Source organism: Sebastes umbrosus, chromosome 3 (assembly GCF_015220745.1).
Source record: "Sebastes umbrosus isolate fSebUmb1 chromosome 3, fSebUmb1.pri, whole genome shotgun sequence".
Classification (NCBI taxonomy): Eukaryota; Metazoa; Chordata; class Actinopteri; order Perciformes; family Sebastidae; genus Sebastes; species Sebastes umbrosus.
The window spans coordinates 28,299,364-28,317,707 of NC_051271.1; the positions used below are offsets into that span (position 1 = coordinate 28,299,364).

Genomic DNA, 18,344 nt, shown 5'->3' on the forward strand with positions numbered 1-18,344 from the left:
TACCCTTGACAAAGTATTAAAATTAAAGCAAGACTGATATTGCCATAGGCTGCTAGTAAAACATGGCGTCTCCATTTTTTTCCATTTATAATGGCCCCCGTCAACATGTGTCTCCTATCTGTCTGTGTCTGCATGATGAATTAAAGCGACCGCAAATTCTCTCAAAAGGTCAATTATGCCCAATTCCCAAAGCGAAACTAAATGATCAAGGAAATCCAATCATGCCCCAGACACACTCACACATTTCCCTTCTCTTTAATGTCTGGCAAACAAAATCAAGTGATCGCAGACCTAAACAGCTGCAGTCTCGACCTCCAGATACAGTAACTCAACTCGTGTGCGCATTTGATTTCGCCATGTGGTGTTGATTTGGCAGAGGAAAGGATTGAGTGATTATGAGACTGGCTGTGAGTGCGAGTGAGCGCAGAATTGCAAAAGAACATCCGAGGCCCTGTGGACCTGCAGTGAAGGGAACTGGACAAGCTTCACAACCACAGTCAGAACAGAGGGACTCATAACCTCAACCTGAACCTCTAAGAGGGAAGCTTCTGAGTAATATAATTGTCTTTTAGTTAATCATGCATGACGCTCTGCAACCATCAATCTATATTAGCCAGTGTTTTTCGAAAGAAAGTAACACATTTCCATAAGAGCATACAGTCTTCCTCCTAACTACCCTGTTTAGCAGGTGTGTGCGCGTTGTTGCATCTGTCCAGTCAGGACAAATTTCCTCTTGATCCCATTTATCATGCACTCAAGCACGAGAGAATAATTCCTGGTCTGTTGCCCCCCCTGGAGCTGTTGTTCCTGGCCTGCAGTGAGGCGTTCGTCCAATTTCAAAGAAGCATTCAGAGTGATAAAATAAGCTTAGTCCGATCAAGATGTTGCTCCAATGTGGGAACAATTATTCTCCAGCGTAATCTCTCAGCTACATCCTGTCTGAGTGGTGCCCCGATTCAGGAGGAGTGTGTGTCTCTGTGTAATAAAATTCAGGACTTCATTAAAAATAACACCAAAGTTAAGCAGCTTACGTTCCTCCAGGCTTTTTATTGCTCATGAATTGTTTTATCAGGACACAAATAAAAAAGAACAAATAAGGATTAATGTGACGGTAATAGGGGGCCATCTGTACTCTGGAAGTGCTATAGATCTAATGGGTACCAGAGTTATTTCATGATCCAGGACTGTTTGATTCCAGACCCAGATCATGAACTGTTGGATCATCCCTGCTTCAGCTGCGTGCTGTGATGTTTTTTTTCATTTTGCTGTTACAGTAACTATGGTTATTGTTAACCCTCTGAGACCCACAATAGACCGGTTGTTGTCTTTTTTAGTGGGGGACAGGGGGTCTTTAGGGGGAGATAGCAAGTCAGCAGTAGATGTTACATAGAAGTGGTGTACATCATCTGGAAGCTGGGAACCTGAAGATTAATTTGAGAGGCAGCTCAGCACTGTGTGTCAAGTCGTTCTAGTCATAAATCAGAAATAAACATGAATTAATGAATTGATTAAAATAAAGTGTATAAGGTTTTAGAACATTGAAATTGAATTATATTTATTCCCATGCTCTATTATGTCTTATAAGTTGTTGCAGCAGTTTTTGGGTTGATACCATTTGTTACACAGACGTTACAGATTTCGACATTTGGAGATTTCTGCAAGAATTGCACGTCTGTAAACTGTAGACTTGTGGGTACACATAGAACCCATTTCCATTCACATATCTTGAGGTCAGAGGTCAAGGGACCCCTTTGAAAATGGCCATGACAGTTTTTCCTCGCCAAAATTTAGCGTAACTTTGGAGTGTTATTTTAATCTCCTTCCTCACAAGCTAGCATCACATGGTTGGTACCAATGGATTCTTAAGGTTTTCTAGTTTCATATGATGTCTGTACCTTCTAGCTCTAAAACTGAACCTGCTACAGCCTCTGAAAGACAGTTAAGTCAGGTCTCAGAGGGTTAACTATGGTTAGCCTAATCTTAGTCACTGAATGACACACACATAGGCCTACTGATAAAACACCTGGAGCTGGTACAAAACATAACGTTAAACACACTGCACTGAACCTGCTACCTGCTATTGGTTGGAAACAGACTCCCACACACACACTAAGTCTCTCTTGCTCTCTCTCTCACACACACACTCACTCTCTCTCTCTGTCATTATTCATTTACTTTCCTTTCTGAGAGAAAATGATAGTCAAAAACAATATTTCAGCCCATCCTGTTTTTCTGTCTGCTCACCAAGACAAACCTCCCTTGCTGCAGCTGCCAACGTTGACATAAAACACACTGATCTGGTTCCCTATTCAACACTCTACAGGAAAGCTAAAGAGCTGCTGCTCTGTTACATGTCATCAAAATGAGTCTGACCAAACAAAACAAGGGACAACAGAAAAAGATAACTCTTTACTTCAATGAGTATTTGTTTTAAAAATCCCAAATGATCTGAAATTGAAAATAAAATAATATATCAGTTACATTAACAGATCAATTGACTCTCATCACATTGTTCTGTGTTTTATAAACTGTAATTTCTTTCTGTGTGTTTAACTAGAGAGAAAACAATTTGTTTCTATATTTCCCTTAAAACATGTTACTTTCTTATGTTGTAAAAAGGCAAATTATGTTTTCGTTTTGAATTCAACAAATAATAATGAAAACATAAGCCTGAAAATAATAGTTGTTGTATACGATCACCTGTTATCAGGTGAAATAATTCACATAACAACTGAACAATCTCTATGAGAAATGAGCAAACTCCACCCACTGATGAAGGCCACAGGATGTGGATGAAAGCTGTGGAAAAGTTCCAGTTCTGCCAAGACTTACTTGTAATTGAGTACTGACTACCAAAAGACAAATGTTGTGATACATAATGGCATAATGGCCAAATAAGGTGAGGGGACACTTTATAAATATATTTCAAACAATATATAAATCTTGATTGAACACTAATTAATGATGATTTGTCAGTTTTAAAATGGGAATACACCACATTGTGATTGATTTTTTTTTTATGTCCTGTTTATACATAATTTTTGGAGAAAAGGTTTCTGGAAAAGTAGAAAATATTTTTTAGTAAAAGCCCAAATTGCGGGGACAAAGGAGGACGGTCTGCAGGACAGAAAGTAATGCACTTTCATAGACTAAGCTACTGGAGTTATCCTGCACTATACTCATTTTTAACAGTCTCTTCTGCACTATATTCACTTTTTTAATAGTCCTGTATCACAACTGTTACCCTGCACTATATTCAGTTTTAACAGTTTTCTTCATCTCCTTGTAGTTTTATATCTGGTATATTTTTTTGTACTTTGCACTACTAACTTTTTTACTGCCTTTTTACTAACATGTTTTGCACTATGGAGCTGTGATGCTGGAAACTTGTATTTCCCTCGGGATCAATAAAGTTACTATCTATCCATCTATCCATCTATCCATCTGTCTATCAGTCTATCTGTCTATCTATCTATCTATCTATCTATCTATCTATCTATCTATCTATCTATCTATCTATCTATCTATCTATCTATCTATCTATCTATCTATCTATCTATCTATCTATCTATATCAGGCTGTTTAAGCTGGCGCTATGTAAAACACTTTGGGTGACGTCACTGTTCTCGATGATTAACGGCGATTTACAGCCAATCAGACGTCTGTCCGTGTTTTTACACCAGCCAATGAGCGTCTAGGATTCATTGTTTGCGGAAGTTGTGAAGCTGTAAGACACGCCGCTAGCTGGGACTACACGTTTAGTTAAAATTATTACTTTGGGCGTCACTAAAATGTACAGAACACCTTCCAAGCGATGTCAAATGTTGACGTGGGTACGTTTTACGTAGAGAATAGTTAAAAATGAGAGCTTACTGACATTTCTATTCACGTTTAGTAGCCCACGTGTGTCACTCCTCGTCACCGACTGTCTTTATAAACGTCGGTTATTCGGTCAAGCCTCGGCTGACGGCTGTTTCGTTGCCCAGATAAGTGGCGGACTCTCCGGGCAGAGGTTGACATGAACCCACAAAAGAGGCTCCGCACCACAGAGGATGAAGCAGAAGCACCGAGAGGAGGAGAGGAGGAGAGGAGAACAGTGGATGTGGTGAGGGATAGACTGACACACATGCACAGCATACATTGATGTAGCCTACTGACCTAAAGGAGAATAGACATTAAGAGTGGACAGACAGTCTGAATGAGAATAGGCAGTCATTTTGACATGTAATAGCAGGGTAAACACAGGTATAACTGATAAAATGAATTATGGTCCCATTCTATTTAGTGTCACAGCCATTCCAGTGAGCCAGCATGCACAATACCAGGGCCCTGGCCCACCTAAATGGAACAAGACCATAATTAATGCTATTAATTACATCTGTGTTGACCATGCAATGATATGTCAAAAGGCTGCTGTGAAAATGGACCTATTGAGAAACTAGGTCTTCTTAGGTGTTGTTGTAAACACTGGCATACTGTTAATTTGAAGCTATCTATTAAATTAACTTGATGATTTGCACCCTAATTTCTCCCAAAAATATATCACAAACTATCTTTAAAAAGTGTCTCTGCATAGGTTTTCCAATTTATTTCCAAATGAACTCCCTGAACTGGTTGAAATATTATCCTTTATGGGCTATTTATGGGTGGTTGTTCATGCATTGATTAGTTGCATTGACTGTAGAATCTCTGTGTTTTCTGTGCTCAGAGTATTGTTGTCCCAGTATACAATGCATCCTGCTGGCTGGATGAATGTCTGCAGGCCATACTACACCAAGACTTCACTGGAACCATGGAGCTCTCTGTATTTGATGACGCAAGCACTGTAAGTTTGCATATTTATACGCAGATATGTAATTTGTCCCAAAATATGAGACCTCAGTTGAAGTTCAAATTCTCTGTCTGTCTGTCTGTGTCTGTCTGTGTCTGTGTCTGTGTCTGTGTCTGTGTGTGTGTGTGTGTGTGTGTGTGTGTGTGTGTGTGTGTCATTTAGGATGACTCCAGGAAAGTGGTGGAGAGTTGGACGGAGAGGCTGGAGGCGAGGGGCATCTCAGTAGTGATCTCCGGCCACAACTCTGACCAACCCAGAGGAGGTCAGTAGACTTTTAGGTTGTTGATCAGCAATCAATTCCAAGTCCCGACCATGAATATAAAACAGTAACTAACCATCTGCCATCTTACCTGTTTACAATTGCCACATATGGGCAGCAACTGTTATCGCCAATCGAGTGTTAAGTAAACAACATGTTAACGTTAAGGACGTCCTAAATACCATTACACAATATTTCAGGTATTCCTTTTAGTAAAGCAAATAAAATGAATCCATGTCTTGATCAGGTAGGTTAAAGTAGGCCTAATTCAGTTGCAGAAAAGAGATTTGTACTGTAGGTCAATTCAAGTTTGCATCAGGTTTGCAATTTTGCATAATTCCTGTGATTTCTCCGCATTATCATCATAAAGTTAATGTCCATAGCGTTACCTTGCGATGAGGATGAAAGACAATTGAGATGAGTCCATCAGGAGTTCTGCTGAAGGCATTAAAGCTTCAGTAGGCAACAATTTTTTGAGGCACATTTTTTCAGATTACCTGTTTCATGTACTACTGTCAGGATATAGCGACCATTTAATCATATTTGCTCCAATCTCGCCTACTTCAGCTTTAACTTTTTCCAAACAAAACTCTATCAATTAAAACAAGTCATTTACAGTTCTCAGCATCAAAACAAACCCCATGCCAGTTGATCGGAAAAAATAGCATAACAGGAAGTGACTGATTGTAATTTCCTGCCTATAAGCCATAATACTGAATCTATTAATGTACATAAAAGATATTACTTAATGTAGTATATTAGCCATTCAGACTACCAAAGACAGTTTTTACATATCAAGTTCATGCAAAATTGAAAAAATAAAATCATTGTCTGATACATAAATGCACAATTATGAGATTATCTTCATGATTGAAAGCATGATTTGTTCTCTTGGACCTTTTTGGTTCATTCTTACACTCATTACTTAGAATAAAAAAAAGTATTGATGTATTATGGTCCCGACTGGATTATCTTGTCAAACTCTGATGTTGGCAGTTCATTTTCTTTGTGAACCCAGATAGGCTGAATGAAAGAAAAGACAAAAAAAAGGAACTGATCAGACGAATGTCCATAAAATTTGCAGAACTTTGAAACATGCGTATAATTTGAGCATGAAAATTAATTCCACACAAAATAACTCAAAGTCCACTTAGTAGCTTTCATCTGTATCTCATGTTCTTCTCCGTCATGGAAATAGCTTCCCAGCAGATCCTGTGACCCGTTTTGTTCTGGTGTTCACAGACAGCTGACATTGTCTGTTTTTAGGGTTTATTTAGTATCTTTCTGTGAAGACAGCTAGAGGAGGTTGAAAGCTCAAGAAAAAGCTAGTAATTGGACCTTGAGTTAAGATTATACTGTCAAAATATGTGGCGGAAGAAAATGAGTAATGTATGTTTGTGATCCATTAAAGTAATATATGTGACATATTTGCATTGCCTCTTTGCATTGGTTTTTAAACTTGCACTTCTGCATCAATTGGGCCTTTTGTGTGACATATCACCTTTAACCTCTCCTTTTGCAGCCTTCAAATGAAACTCGTGAGCTCGTGTTTACAACATGGGAAGTCGTGTACACAATATGCTTGGCGTTAAAGTGGTTAAGTCGTGAGAACAACGGCAATATTAACATTACTGTCGTCATCTGGACGCCACAGAGGCTAACAATTTAGCAAGCTAGCGTGCGGGTAACATATAATGCAGTAAATGTAAAGACATAATGACGAATGATGAAAAAGACTGATTTTCCTCAGACATATTATGAAATTACAAAGAAAAACGTTTAAAAGCTAACTAAAATTAAAATATATTTACTTATTATGCACAGAATAATTAACTTCCATGGCCTCTGCCATTTCTGACAACATCCACAAACACGTCACAACTCGTGAACTCAGAAGTTTCAGAAACTTTCCACTTACGAGATTGTGAATACCACAAAAGGGAGGCGTTCTTCTGGACTCTTCTCGTGAACACGGTAAACACGACCCCATTTGAAGTCACCATTTGTATTGTCAGAATATTTTCTGCTGCTTTAATCTTTTTTTGTTTGTCTTTTTATTTTTTCTGTGAAGCACTTTGTAACTTTGTTTTGAAAAGTGCCATATAAGTAAAGGTTATACTATTTTATTAACAAGTGACGTTATCTTCCTTGTCTCTAATAAGTGTAGAATAGGGACAGTACATGAAGAGCCCACACTTGTGGAAAACCATCAGTTGGACACCAGAGAGTTAATAACATCAGTCACTGGATGAGCAAGATCGTAAAAACGTTGTGTTCGGGAAACCAAATTAAGAAGCTTGGTGTTTCGTTTTAGTTTTATATTCTTCTGATTAACCAGGGAACAGCATGGTGATGATCACTGTGACAGACTACCGGTCTCATGCATGTGACTGGCATGCCTTTATACGGCTGCATTTTGTGGTTTGACATTTTGAAAATGTCACATGTTTAATGGTTGAACTTGATAATTACTTACACATGGATAAATGGAAAAGTTAGCACACAGAGGCAAATAAACACACACACACACACACACACACACACACACTAACACACATACATATACACACAAGCATAAACATACTCTGTTCGTTTGTCTTTCAGTGGGATATGCAAAGAATAAGGCAATAGCTCAGAGTTGTGGACAATACTTATGCTTTCAGGATGCGGTAAGTGTGTGTGTGTGTGTTAGACAACATGTTTAATTTCACTGTCCAGATGTCTTTCGTAAGACATACAGTAGTGAGTCAACACTAATTAGATCCTATTGGTTTGTCAAAATAAACACGCTGTACATGGACACGTTCCCACAGAGACCTCAGCAGCTCAGTGACTGTTTGACAGACCTGTCAGAACACATGACTAATGAGCTGAGCGCAGCGTTTGACACGTGTGTTTTATGTGTTTATTTTCATATGAGTGGCAGCTCTGTCTTTGAAACAGTGCCTTGTAGTCGCTCGTCTGAAGGTCAGAACTACAAAACAAAAAGCCATAAAATCTAAGTTTGTGATCTCTGTTCAGATTTATTTTTGTGCTAATAGAATAAAAGACTCAATGACAATAAGATTGCTTTCTCAGAAGACAGCCAACTGCTTCTATTTGTTCTCTTGCATTTGTTTCTGTTCTACTGCTCGACACTGTTCATATTAAGGCTGTCAATCGATTATTTAAATTATTTACTCGCGATTATTCGCATGATTGTCCATAGTTAATCCCATAGTGGGATACTGGTATCATATGAAACTAGAAAACCTATGGAATCCATTGGTATCAACCATATGTCTACCGTATGTCATACTTGCATGTCACGAAGGAGGCTAATTAACGCTCAAAACATGATAAATTATAGCTTAATTTTGGCGAGGAGAAACTGTCATGGTCATTTTCAAAGGGGTCCCTTGACCTCTGACCTCAAGATATGTGAATGAAAATGGGTTCTATGGGTACCCATGAGTCTCCCCTTTACAGACATGCCCACTTTATGATAATCACATGCAGTTTTGGGCAAGTCATAGTCAAGTCAGCACACTGACACTCTGACAGCTGTTGTTGCCTGTTGGGCTGCAGTTTGCCATGTTATGATTTGAGCATATTATTGTATGCTAAATGCAGTACCTGTGAGGGTTTCTGGACAATATTTGTCTTTGATTTGTATTGTTAATTGATTTCCAATAATAAATATAAACATACAGTTGCATAAAGCAGCATATTTGCCCACTCACATGTTGATAAGAGTATTAAATTCTTGCCAAATCTTCCTATAAGGTACATTTTGAACAGATAAAAACAGTTTGACTAATTTGCGATTAATTGCGATTAACTATGGACAATAATGCGATTAATCGCTATTAAATATTTGAATCAATTGACAGCCTTAATAATAAGGCTAATCTAATTTTACCTCATTTGTTTTTGTGATTTATGTGAAGTAGCTGCTGTAGCACTGCAATTTCCCTTTTGGTATAAGAAAGTACTCTAACTAGCTAGCACGATAGGTATTACTGCTCTGTTCTATCCAGATCTATCTATCTGTCTGCATCTGTCCGTCTGTTGATAGATTGATAGTTAGATGGCTAGCTAGGAGAGAAAACAAAGTAGTTATTAATGGTGGCGTACACCTAATTGAAATGAGACTTTTAAAGATGATGACACTGATAGGGAAGGACATATTACTCCTATAGTCTCATGTAAACTTTTTTTGACCAAACCTCAGATCTATTTGTTCAAGTTCAAGTGTGTTTGTATGGCATAACCTCATACAAAACCACTTAAAAAAGTGATTAAAAAACAACCAAAAAGGTATTCAGAGAGACAGCACACATACAATAAGTAAAAGAAGGCAAAGTCAAAGCTAAACTAAACAGATATGATATGAATTCTTATACTTAAAGTAACTTAGTGTGTACTTGTTTTGCACATGATGCTTCCTATAATTTACATGTAGTATGTGTTTAATTTTATATATTTTTTGTTCTTCAGGATGATGTTATGTTGCCCCAAAGAGTTCGTCTGCAGTATGAGGCATCTGTCCTCCACCCAAACTTTGTAAGTTCTCCCTCAAGTATTTGCTTACTCACTTCCTTTCCTCTCTGTCGAATGCTGCCTTCACCGCTCCTCCTTTTCTTCTTTTCTCCTCACTTCTCTGCCTCCACTTCCCTTCCTCTCTCTCTCTCTCTCTCTCTGACCATCTGACCAGTCCCTCCCAAGAATATTCATGTTGTTTGTGTCAGTGTGCTTCCATGCAGTTGGCATGCAGAACAGTGTGAGCATCCGGTGTTGATGCTTTCTGTGGCCTGCCAGGTCAGAGGTCAAAGGTCGTGTGTGTGAGGGAAGTGAGGGAGACTGCATGGAGACAGCGGGCTTGCTGCCCTGCACAAACAGCCTGCCTCTTTCTGTATAGCTGTTCTATTTTATGGTTCTGGATAAAACTATGGTCCTCTGTTTTGTTTTTCAGTTCTGTATAACCTCTCCCTTCTTTATCTAAGCCCCTTTTTACTTCTCATTGACCTCTCTCCTCTGAGATCAGGCCTGTACGTATCAAACAGGGTACAACTGATATGATTCAGATATGGTGACGTCTTAAAAATGAAATGTTTTATCTAGAAAACACGTTCCTATGATACAATACAAAGAAAATCTACAAAATGTTCACACTTGAGAAGCTGGAACCGAAGAATTGTCATTTTGGCTTGAAAAATTATTTTTAAAATATTTAATTTATTATAGCTGTATATTAGTTTTCTGTCAATCAACTAGTTGATTAATTGACCAAGTGTTTCAGCATCATGCAACCTTTTTAAAGTGTTGAACAAAGAGTCAAGTCAAGAATTTAAATATTGGTTTGTCTTAATGGTTGTTAGACTTTTTAATCTCTTAAATGTACCTTTATTCTGAAGGCTTACTACAAAAGCCAGAAGTGATTTATGCAACTTAACACAAACCTATGAAAACAAAACTCACTAGTTATTTCCAAGGCAACATGTTTCCAAAATTGCTGCAAATGTTTTCAATGGTTCCTGAAAGGAAAATATTTTTCATGCTCATGGTGTATGTGTGTTTCGATGATAGCTGATTGGCTGTAAACTTCGGAGGGTTCCAGAGGGATCTACTGAGCGTTACACTCGCTGGATCAACACAATCACTCAGGATCAGCTCATCACACAGGTAAATACCTGCAGCTTGGCACAGCATGCATGTTCAGGGCGCACATACTGTGAATGTTTGTGTGTATGTGAGAGGTCATGTGCCAGGCGGCAACCAGGTCAGACAGAAACAGGATACGTACCTGCCGTCCGCAGTTTCCACGGAAATGTGGCAGCGGACTGGACGGAGGGGCGCAGCGTCACTCCTGACCCCTCCGTCTATCCCAGTCCCACCAGAGGAAACAGGTCACGCTGCCAGCTGTCTGCTGAGGGTAGTCCTTCGTGGAAACTGTTGGCGGTGGAAAAGTGCATTTTGCAGACAAAAGTACTGCATGCTTATTTCTGTTTCAACTGATCCTGCAATAGACGTTTTGATATATAATGCTTATTGTACTGCATCGATGTGTGAAAGTTGCTGTAAACAAATCCATCCCCAAAAATGTTTAAAGCTTCTCCACTCCTCCCATAGACTGTATATAAGTCATAATATGCTTTTTTATGCAAATGTATGTATATTTTTATTATTGGAAATCAATTAACAACACAAAACAATGACAAATATTGTGCAGAAACCCTCACAGGTACTGCATTTAGCATAAAAAATATGCTCAAATCATAACATGGCAAACTGCAGCCCAACAGGCAACAACAGCTGTCAGTGTGTCAGTGTGCTGACTTGACTATGACTTGCCCCAAACTGCATGTGATTATCATAAAGTGGGCATGTCTGTAAAGGCGAGACTCATGGGTACCCAGAGAACCCATTTTCATTTACATATCTTGAGGTCAGAGGTCAAGGGACCCCTTCAAAAAAATGGCCATGACAGTTTTTCCACGCCAAAATTTAGAGTAAGTTTGGAGCGTTATTTAACCTTCTTCCCGACAAGCTAGCATGACATGGTTGGTACTAATGGATTCCTTAGGTTTTCTAGTTTCATATGATGCCTTGTATTGATCTTGTCTTATCTTTATTTTATTTCGCTTTAAAACTGAGCTCGCTACAACCTAAAAATCACAAGTTGCATTAATATGTTAAAGAAATTAGAGGCGTTAAAACCAATTTGTGTTAACACGTTATTTTCACGTTAACTTTGACAGCCGTGGTTTAGACATTTTTACACTTAAGAAAAACCTAGACATAATAACTGACTGGGCAGTGGCTACTTAAAGCTGTTATTGAGTGAAAATCTTTGCATACCACTTTAACAGCTAATGCTTCTACTTTCACCATATTAAATAGTCACATTAATCACTAAATGATAAATGATGTACTAAATGTGACACCACTGGCCGTATTTCTATGCATGTAGAGATGGATGTCTGCTGTTGCTGTCTGAACAAAACACACTGTCTCCAAGGATACAAGACAACCTGGACTCACTCTCTCTCTAACACACACACACACACACACACAGTCTGCATAACTCCTTAGCAGGCATTCCTGGATATTTATGTGATATTAAGTTTCATGGAGCATGAGAATGAGATCATACATTGATTCTGCAGGCTTAAAGGCAGCTCGTTTCCCCTTCACGTTTCCTTTCTTCACTTTATCTGACTTTACTTCCAGTTTCTGGGTAAAGAAACTGAACCTAACTGAGTTAAACCAGAGATTTACTCGGGGTGAGGCTTGTTTAACTTGATCCAGAGGTGGACCCTGAGTGTTCATCTGTAGGACATTAGATATGGTTATCCCACCGACTCTCCCTCTCCCTCTCTCTCTCTCTCTGTGTCCTGGTTTCCCAGAACTCATTCATGCTTTTGGCCGCAGCTTACATCTGCAAAATGTTGCAATATTACAACAGAAGGGAGAGGAGATGTACGTAGGTGGACTCACACACACACACACACACACACACACACACACACATATACTAGATTCTGTCCAGCTGTTTGACTGGCTGATTCCAGATGTTTTCCCCAATTTTCTTCATCTGTGATGCATTTCAGTTATGCAGCAGTATTCAACTTCGACCAAGAATAGTCACACACACATATACGCACAGCAGGGGGAAACACAGTGGAGGGGGAAACGACTCGACCTGGAATGACCCCCTTCAGATTCAAAACGCAACAACACTACTGAACAAAGCACACTCACGTACAGACGAAAAGGAGGAAGAAGAAGGGGCCGGGGTCTGGAGAGAGGCGTTGGCAGCAGTGGAACAAATGAGTTGGGAGTAAAAAGAGAAAGAAATGTAGGTGCCGTAATGCGGCCCGGGCGTATTAAAGAGGTTGTGGTTAGAAAAGAGAAGGAGAGGCCAAAACAAAGTCAAAGATCATGTGCGAGAGGATGGAAGTGCGTATCCTTCAGCCGCACACTTCAGGAAGCACACACTTCTGTGAGAGAGAGAGAGCACGTGCTTCTGCACTCTGACCTATTTTGTTTGCAGGATTAGAGGTTTTGCAGAGTCCTTCTCCGTTTGACTGTTTATTCCTAAAAGCCAAGTGGGAAATTTCCCCCGAGCCATCGGCCAAATCCTGGTCAGGTTTCAGCTGATATGGATGTTATGTTCTCGACAAGAAGTTCCTTTATTTATAAAGTGGAGCTGAAACACAAAATGCTGTTTCCTGCACTGTTTGTGTGTGTGACAGCTTGTTGAGAGACAAACTGCAGGGGATGAATCTAATTACATATCCTGGTGGTAACTCTTGCAGGATTTGATTGTAGAAGTCGTGTAGCCGTGTAGAGTGCAGACTTGTTTGTATGTTAACATTAAACACAAAGAGATATTTATATGAATATAATGAAACTAGGGCTGTCAACGCGATAATAAAAAATGAACGCAAATTTGTTTTAACGCCACTAATTTCTTTAACATTAACGCAACTTGCAATTTTTTAGGTTGTAGCGGGATCAGAGTGAAGGAATCCATTGGTACCAATCATGTTTTACTAGCTTGTCACGAAGGGGGAGAAAAACTGGCATGGCCATTTTCAAAGGGGTCCCTTGACCTCTGACCTCAGGATATGTGAATGAAAATGGGTTCTATGGGTACCCACGAGTCTCCCCTTTACAGACATGCCCACTTTATGATAATCACATGCAGTTTGGGGCAAGTCATAGTCAAGTCAGCACACTGACACACTGACAGCTGTTGTTGCCTGTTGGGCTGCAGTTTGCCATGTTGTGATTTGAGCATATTTTTTATGCTAAATGTAGTACCAGTGAGGGTTTCTGGACAATATTGTTATTGTTTTGTGTTGTTGATTGATTTCCAATAATATTTATACACATACATTTGCATAAAGCAGCATATTTGCCCACTCCCATGTTGATAAGAGTATTAAATACTTGACAACTCTCCCTTTTAAGGTACATTTTGAATGGATAAAAATGTGTGAAAATGTAGTTTCTCTTTATTTTCACTTCTTCAACCTTATTTTAGAGTGTTGCATGTCATGTTTTCTCTCAGTGCACTGCTCAAAATTCACTTTAGAATCGCATATTGACTTTTATTCAACATCATATCAGTTGCATATTTTTCAAAATCAATCTTGTTTCTGTTCTATCACTCATCATCTCCGTCCACTTTGATTTAATCAAAGCTTCTAAACTCATAGTCTGCCCACTAGTCGATATTTGGTCAGAATATGTTTCCCATTTCATTTCCTGACCGGGATTCAAACCTTGACCTTGCTCAGCTGAACACCTATGGGACATTTTGTACTGACATGTTTGACAGTTCTTTCTACCACTGCCATCATTAAAATAACTAACTGAAAGAATATCTTTTGGAGGAACGATACTCGCATGTTAAAGACCATTAAAGCTATTCTGGGAGCATGTTGTAGCCCAGCACTTTACTAACACACTTTATGATGTTTTTTCATTTAATCTGTATGCTTTGGTTCAGGTGTGATCAATTATCTCTCTGGTTCTTCCTCCATCCAACACACAAACGTTGTTTAAAATAGAGCAGGACGCATAAACATAGACATGTAACCTGAGTTCTTTGTGTAAGAAAAATTGTCCGTTCACAGTAACCAGTATGGACACAACACAGTATTATACGACTGATATAATGTCTGAACTGTTCTTGTGTCTCAGGTGTACACGTCTCATGGGCCCTCAGTCGTCATGCCAACATGGTTCTGCTCAAGGAACTGGTACCTGAAGGTTGGACCGTTTGATGAGGGAGGCAAGGTGAGAGTTCACGCCCAAACTATTCCCAAAGCCCTTTCACTCCGTCTTAGTGTTTCTTTCTTGTGCCTCCCTTCTCTTATATTTCCACTCCAAATGACAGTCCATTCATTCATTCATTTGGTATCAAAAACTTTTGACATTTTGAAATTACTCAAAGAATTACATTTTTCGGCGATTGGATGGTGAGCACTTCTGTTCTGGAAACTGCTCAGAAACCCCCTTATTGTCAATATACTTATAGGGCAGCCATCGGTCCTCTGAATGCTCTAGGTCTCTAGTTTGTGGTTGTAAAGTTTCATGAGGCTGTGATTATCCTAGAGGTCACCACAGGTCATTTTATACAGTGAGGTCAAATTTAAAAAAGTTATCTCACTACAATGAAATGGCTACTACCATGGTTGGTGCCAATGAATACCTTAGGTTTCTTAGTTTCATATGATACCAGTACCTTCAGCCTGCTGCCTGTTACAGCCTCTGAAAAAGTAAAGTCGGCTGAGGGCGCCGGCGCCCTCGAGGACTGGAAGAGGTTAGCGCAAGATATTTAGATCAATTTGAGAAATGTTTAAAAAAAGTGAAATGCTCATAGCAGCTGCTACCACAGCTTCTGTGTCAACTGAAAATGACATTGGTGGGACAGATTTATCACTTTCTACTGACTGGTTCGGGCAAAACAAAGCAAGATGCCCCCCTCTTTCCAACAAGAACTTGGCTAACAAGATCACAATGTCAGGCTGAATGAATGAATGAAGGGAAGTGAAAAGGCAATTCAGTCTGATAATCATGCAACCAAAATGTTCAACAATATTTTGGACCCGCTCTTACTTCACTTCATTTGTATTATGTCCTTAACCTAAATGGAACCGCCCACCCTCACAAAATATTGAACCAAAGGAAGTTACCCGAGCTCCCTGGAAGGGGGATCCCTCCTCTGTTGCTCTTCCTGAGGTTTCTTCCACTTTCTTTACCTGTTAAAAGGGTTTTGTTTTGGTTAAGTTTTTCCTCATCCGATGAGAGGGTCGTACTGTAAAGGACAGAGGGTGTCGTATTCTGTACAGATTGTAAAGCCCCCCGAGGCAAATTTGTCATTTTGGGCTGTACAAATAAAATTGACTTGACTTGACTTGACATTAGCAATTATTCCGTCATGTCAAATATAGAAGTTAGGGCTGTCAATCGATTCAATATTTAATCGCAATTAATCACACATTTTGTATCTGTTCTAAATGTGTCTTAAAGGGAGATTTGTAAAGTATTTAATACTCTTATCTCTGCATTAGCATAAAAAATATGCTCAAATCATAACATGGCAGACAACAGCTGTCAGTGTGTCAGTGTACTGACTTGACTATGACCCCAAACTGCATGTGATTATCATAAAGTGGGCATGTCTGTAAAGGGGAGACTTGTGGGTACCCAGAGAACCAGTTTTCATTCACATAACTTGAAGTCAGAGGTCAAGGGACCCCTTTGAAAATGGCCATAACAGTTTTCCTTGCCAAAATTTAGTGCAAGTTTTGAGCGTTATTTAGCCTCCTTGGCAACAAGCTGGTTTGAAATGGTCGGTACCGATGGATTCCTTGAGTTTTTCTAGTTTCAGTATCTTCACTAAAGCTTTAAAACTGAGCCTGTTTTAGTTGCATTAATGCGTTAAAGAAATTAGTAGCGTTAAAATGAATTTGCATTAACACGTTATCACGTTAACTTTGACAGCCCTAATAGAAATATATTACAATTATTAACAGTCATCTCCAACCATCATTTCTCACTCTACTTCCTTCCTCTCCAGGGAGTCCCGGAGGACTTGCTCTTCTTCTACCAGAGTCTTCGTCAGGGAGGGGGCGTGGCCAGGGTCGATCAGTGCCTGCTGGTGTACCGTTACCACGAGAAGGCCACCACACACTCTGTAACAGAGTCAGTATCACTACACACGCCTTCCCCTGCTACACACACAGAGACACACACACACACACACACTCGGTCACAGTGTTGTGTCTTCCACGTACTCACAGCTGTCTGCTGGCATCCCAGAATTTCTCAAGGCTCGATATTCTCACACACAGACGCATGTTTTCGTAATCTAGAGATTTTCATAATACGTTTTTGGAATTCCAGACACTTTCCCAGCGTATGAATCAGGACACTTCTCTGTGTGGAATGTTCAGTATCTCTCAGACTCTGTCGGGAGGGAATCAGATCTTGTCGTGAACCATGTTTGGGATTTTGTGTGTGAGTGTCTGAAGGATCTGACACTGCTGCTGTTGCCTGTGCTTCAGCAAGGTCATGTCGTGTCTGCAGGTGCGTGCGAGTGCCTCAAATGGCAAAACACACCAAAGGAGAAGGTCTTTCCTGCCTCCCCCCACCCCCGCCACGCCTCCCTCCCTTTCATCCTCTCTTTCCTTTCCTCCTTCCTTCCTTCCTTCCTTCCTCCCCTGCATCTGTCCACTGCTCGTAAATCTGCCCCGTGTTGACGCACTCCTTCAACGATCATCCTCCTCTCTGTCTTCATCTATCATCGGGCTATTTTTGGACGCCTATTTCAAGTTCGCCTTGCCTACTTTCTACTCCCCCACCCCCCACTTGTTGTCGCCCCATCTCATCTCTTTAGTCAAATGAAACCATCATCTTCTTTCTGTCTCTTTCTCTCTCTCACACACACACGCTCACTAATTCTTCCTGCCCATCATCCGCCATGTTTGTTCACACTAAAGTCACGTTTGATTGTGAGATATTTTGCAAGATTTCCGAAATCGTAAATCAAAATCACACACTAAAGGAACAAATTAGTTAAATTTAACAAAACATGTCGTTATGTGTGGGGTCTCACATTTTCAAAATCTGTTAAGATTTGGAAAATCTTTTAGTGTGGGACAGCCTTTTGTCGACTAAAAATGTCTTCGGTCGAGGACGGCCTTAACACACACACACACACACACACACACACACACATACACACACACACACACACACATCATGCAATTGTAGAGGCTCTGTCGGTGAGGTGAGAAGTGTGTTTTTAAAAAGTCAAGATGGTGCCAAATAGTAACTGAGATGAGAGGCTTCTCAACACAGAAAGGCTGTGTTTATAAATGTGAGCGTGCGTACCAGAGTGCATGAATGTGCGTTTGCCTTTTGATCTGCGGGGTATTAGGAGCATGAAGGCTTCAGTATGTGTATACAGATACAGTTTATTGTAAATCTCTGCCATGTCTTAGAATCAAAGCCTGCATAGAGAATGTAAAGAAAGTAATCTGGAGACCACCCGCGCTCCTCGATGGTGGTGGGTTTGTTTGTCATACGGGGCCCACTGTTAGACCCAGTAAGACGCTCACATCAGGAGATGAGAGCAGAGCCCCTCCATGTGAATGTGTCTTTATAATTACTCAACATCAGTGCATGCCTGCGTGTGTGAGAGAGAGCGAGTGAGAAGGAGGAAGAGGTTAAGAGCATGAAGAGTGTGAAGACGCA

General features: G+C 39.9%; 1 protein-coding gene across 3 annotated transcripts in view; it reads left to right on the forward strand.

The window, feature by feature from the left end:
• The first annotated feature begins 3,720 nt into the window (after positions 1–3,720).
• b3gntl1 (UDP-GlcNAc:betaGal beta-1,3-N-acetylglucosaminyltransferase-like 1) overlaps positions 3,721–18,344 on the forward strand; it is an 18,808-nt gene continuing 4,184 nt past the window's right edge. For 2 of the 3 annotated variants that reach the window (XR_005206257.1, XM_037764949.1), the window contains exons 1-8: positions 3,721–4,105; positions 4,709–4,825; positions 4,994–5,093; positions 7,695–7,759; positions 9,570–9,635; positions 10,659–10,754; positions 14,784–14,879; positions 16,666–16,790. Coding sequence is in view for 2 of the 3 variants with exons in the window: in XM_037764949.1 (XP_037620877.1) it covers positions 4,019–4,105; positions 4,709–4,825; positions 4,994–5,093; positions 7,695–7,759; positions 9,570–9,635; positions 10,659–10,754; positions 14,784–14,879; positions 16,666–16,790 (752 nt within the window). In the remaining variant the exon portion in view is untranslated. Of the gene's footprint in view, positions 4,106–4,708; positions 4,826–4,993; positions 5,094–7,694; positions 7,760–9,569; positions 9,636–10,658; positions 10,755–14,783; positions 14,880–16,665; positions 16,791–18,344 lie in introns of those variants that run through there. The other variant, XM_037764952.1, reaches the window with a different exon arrangement.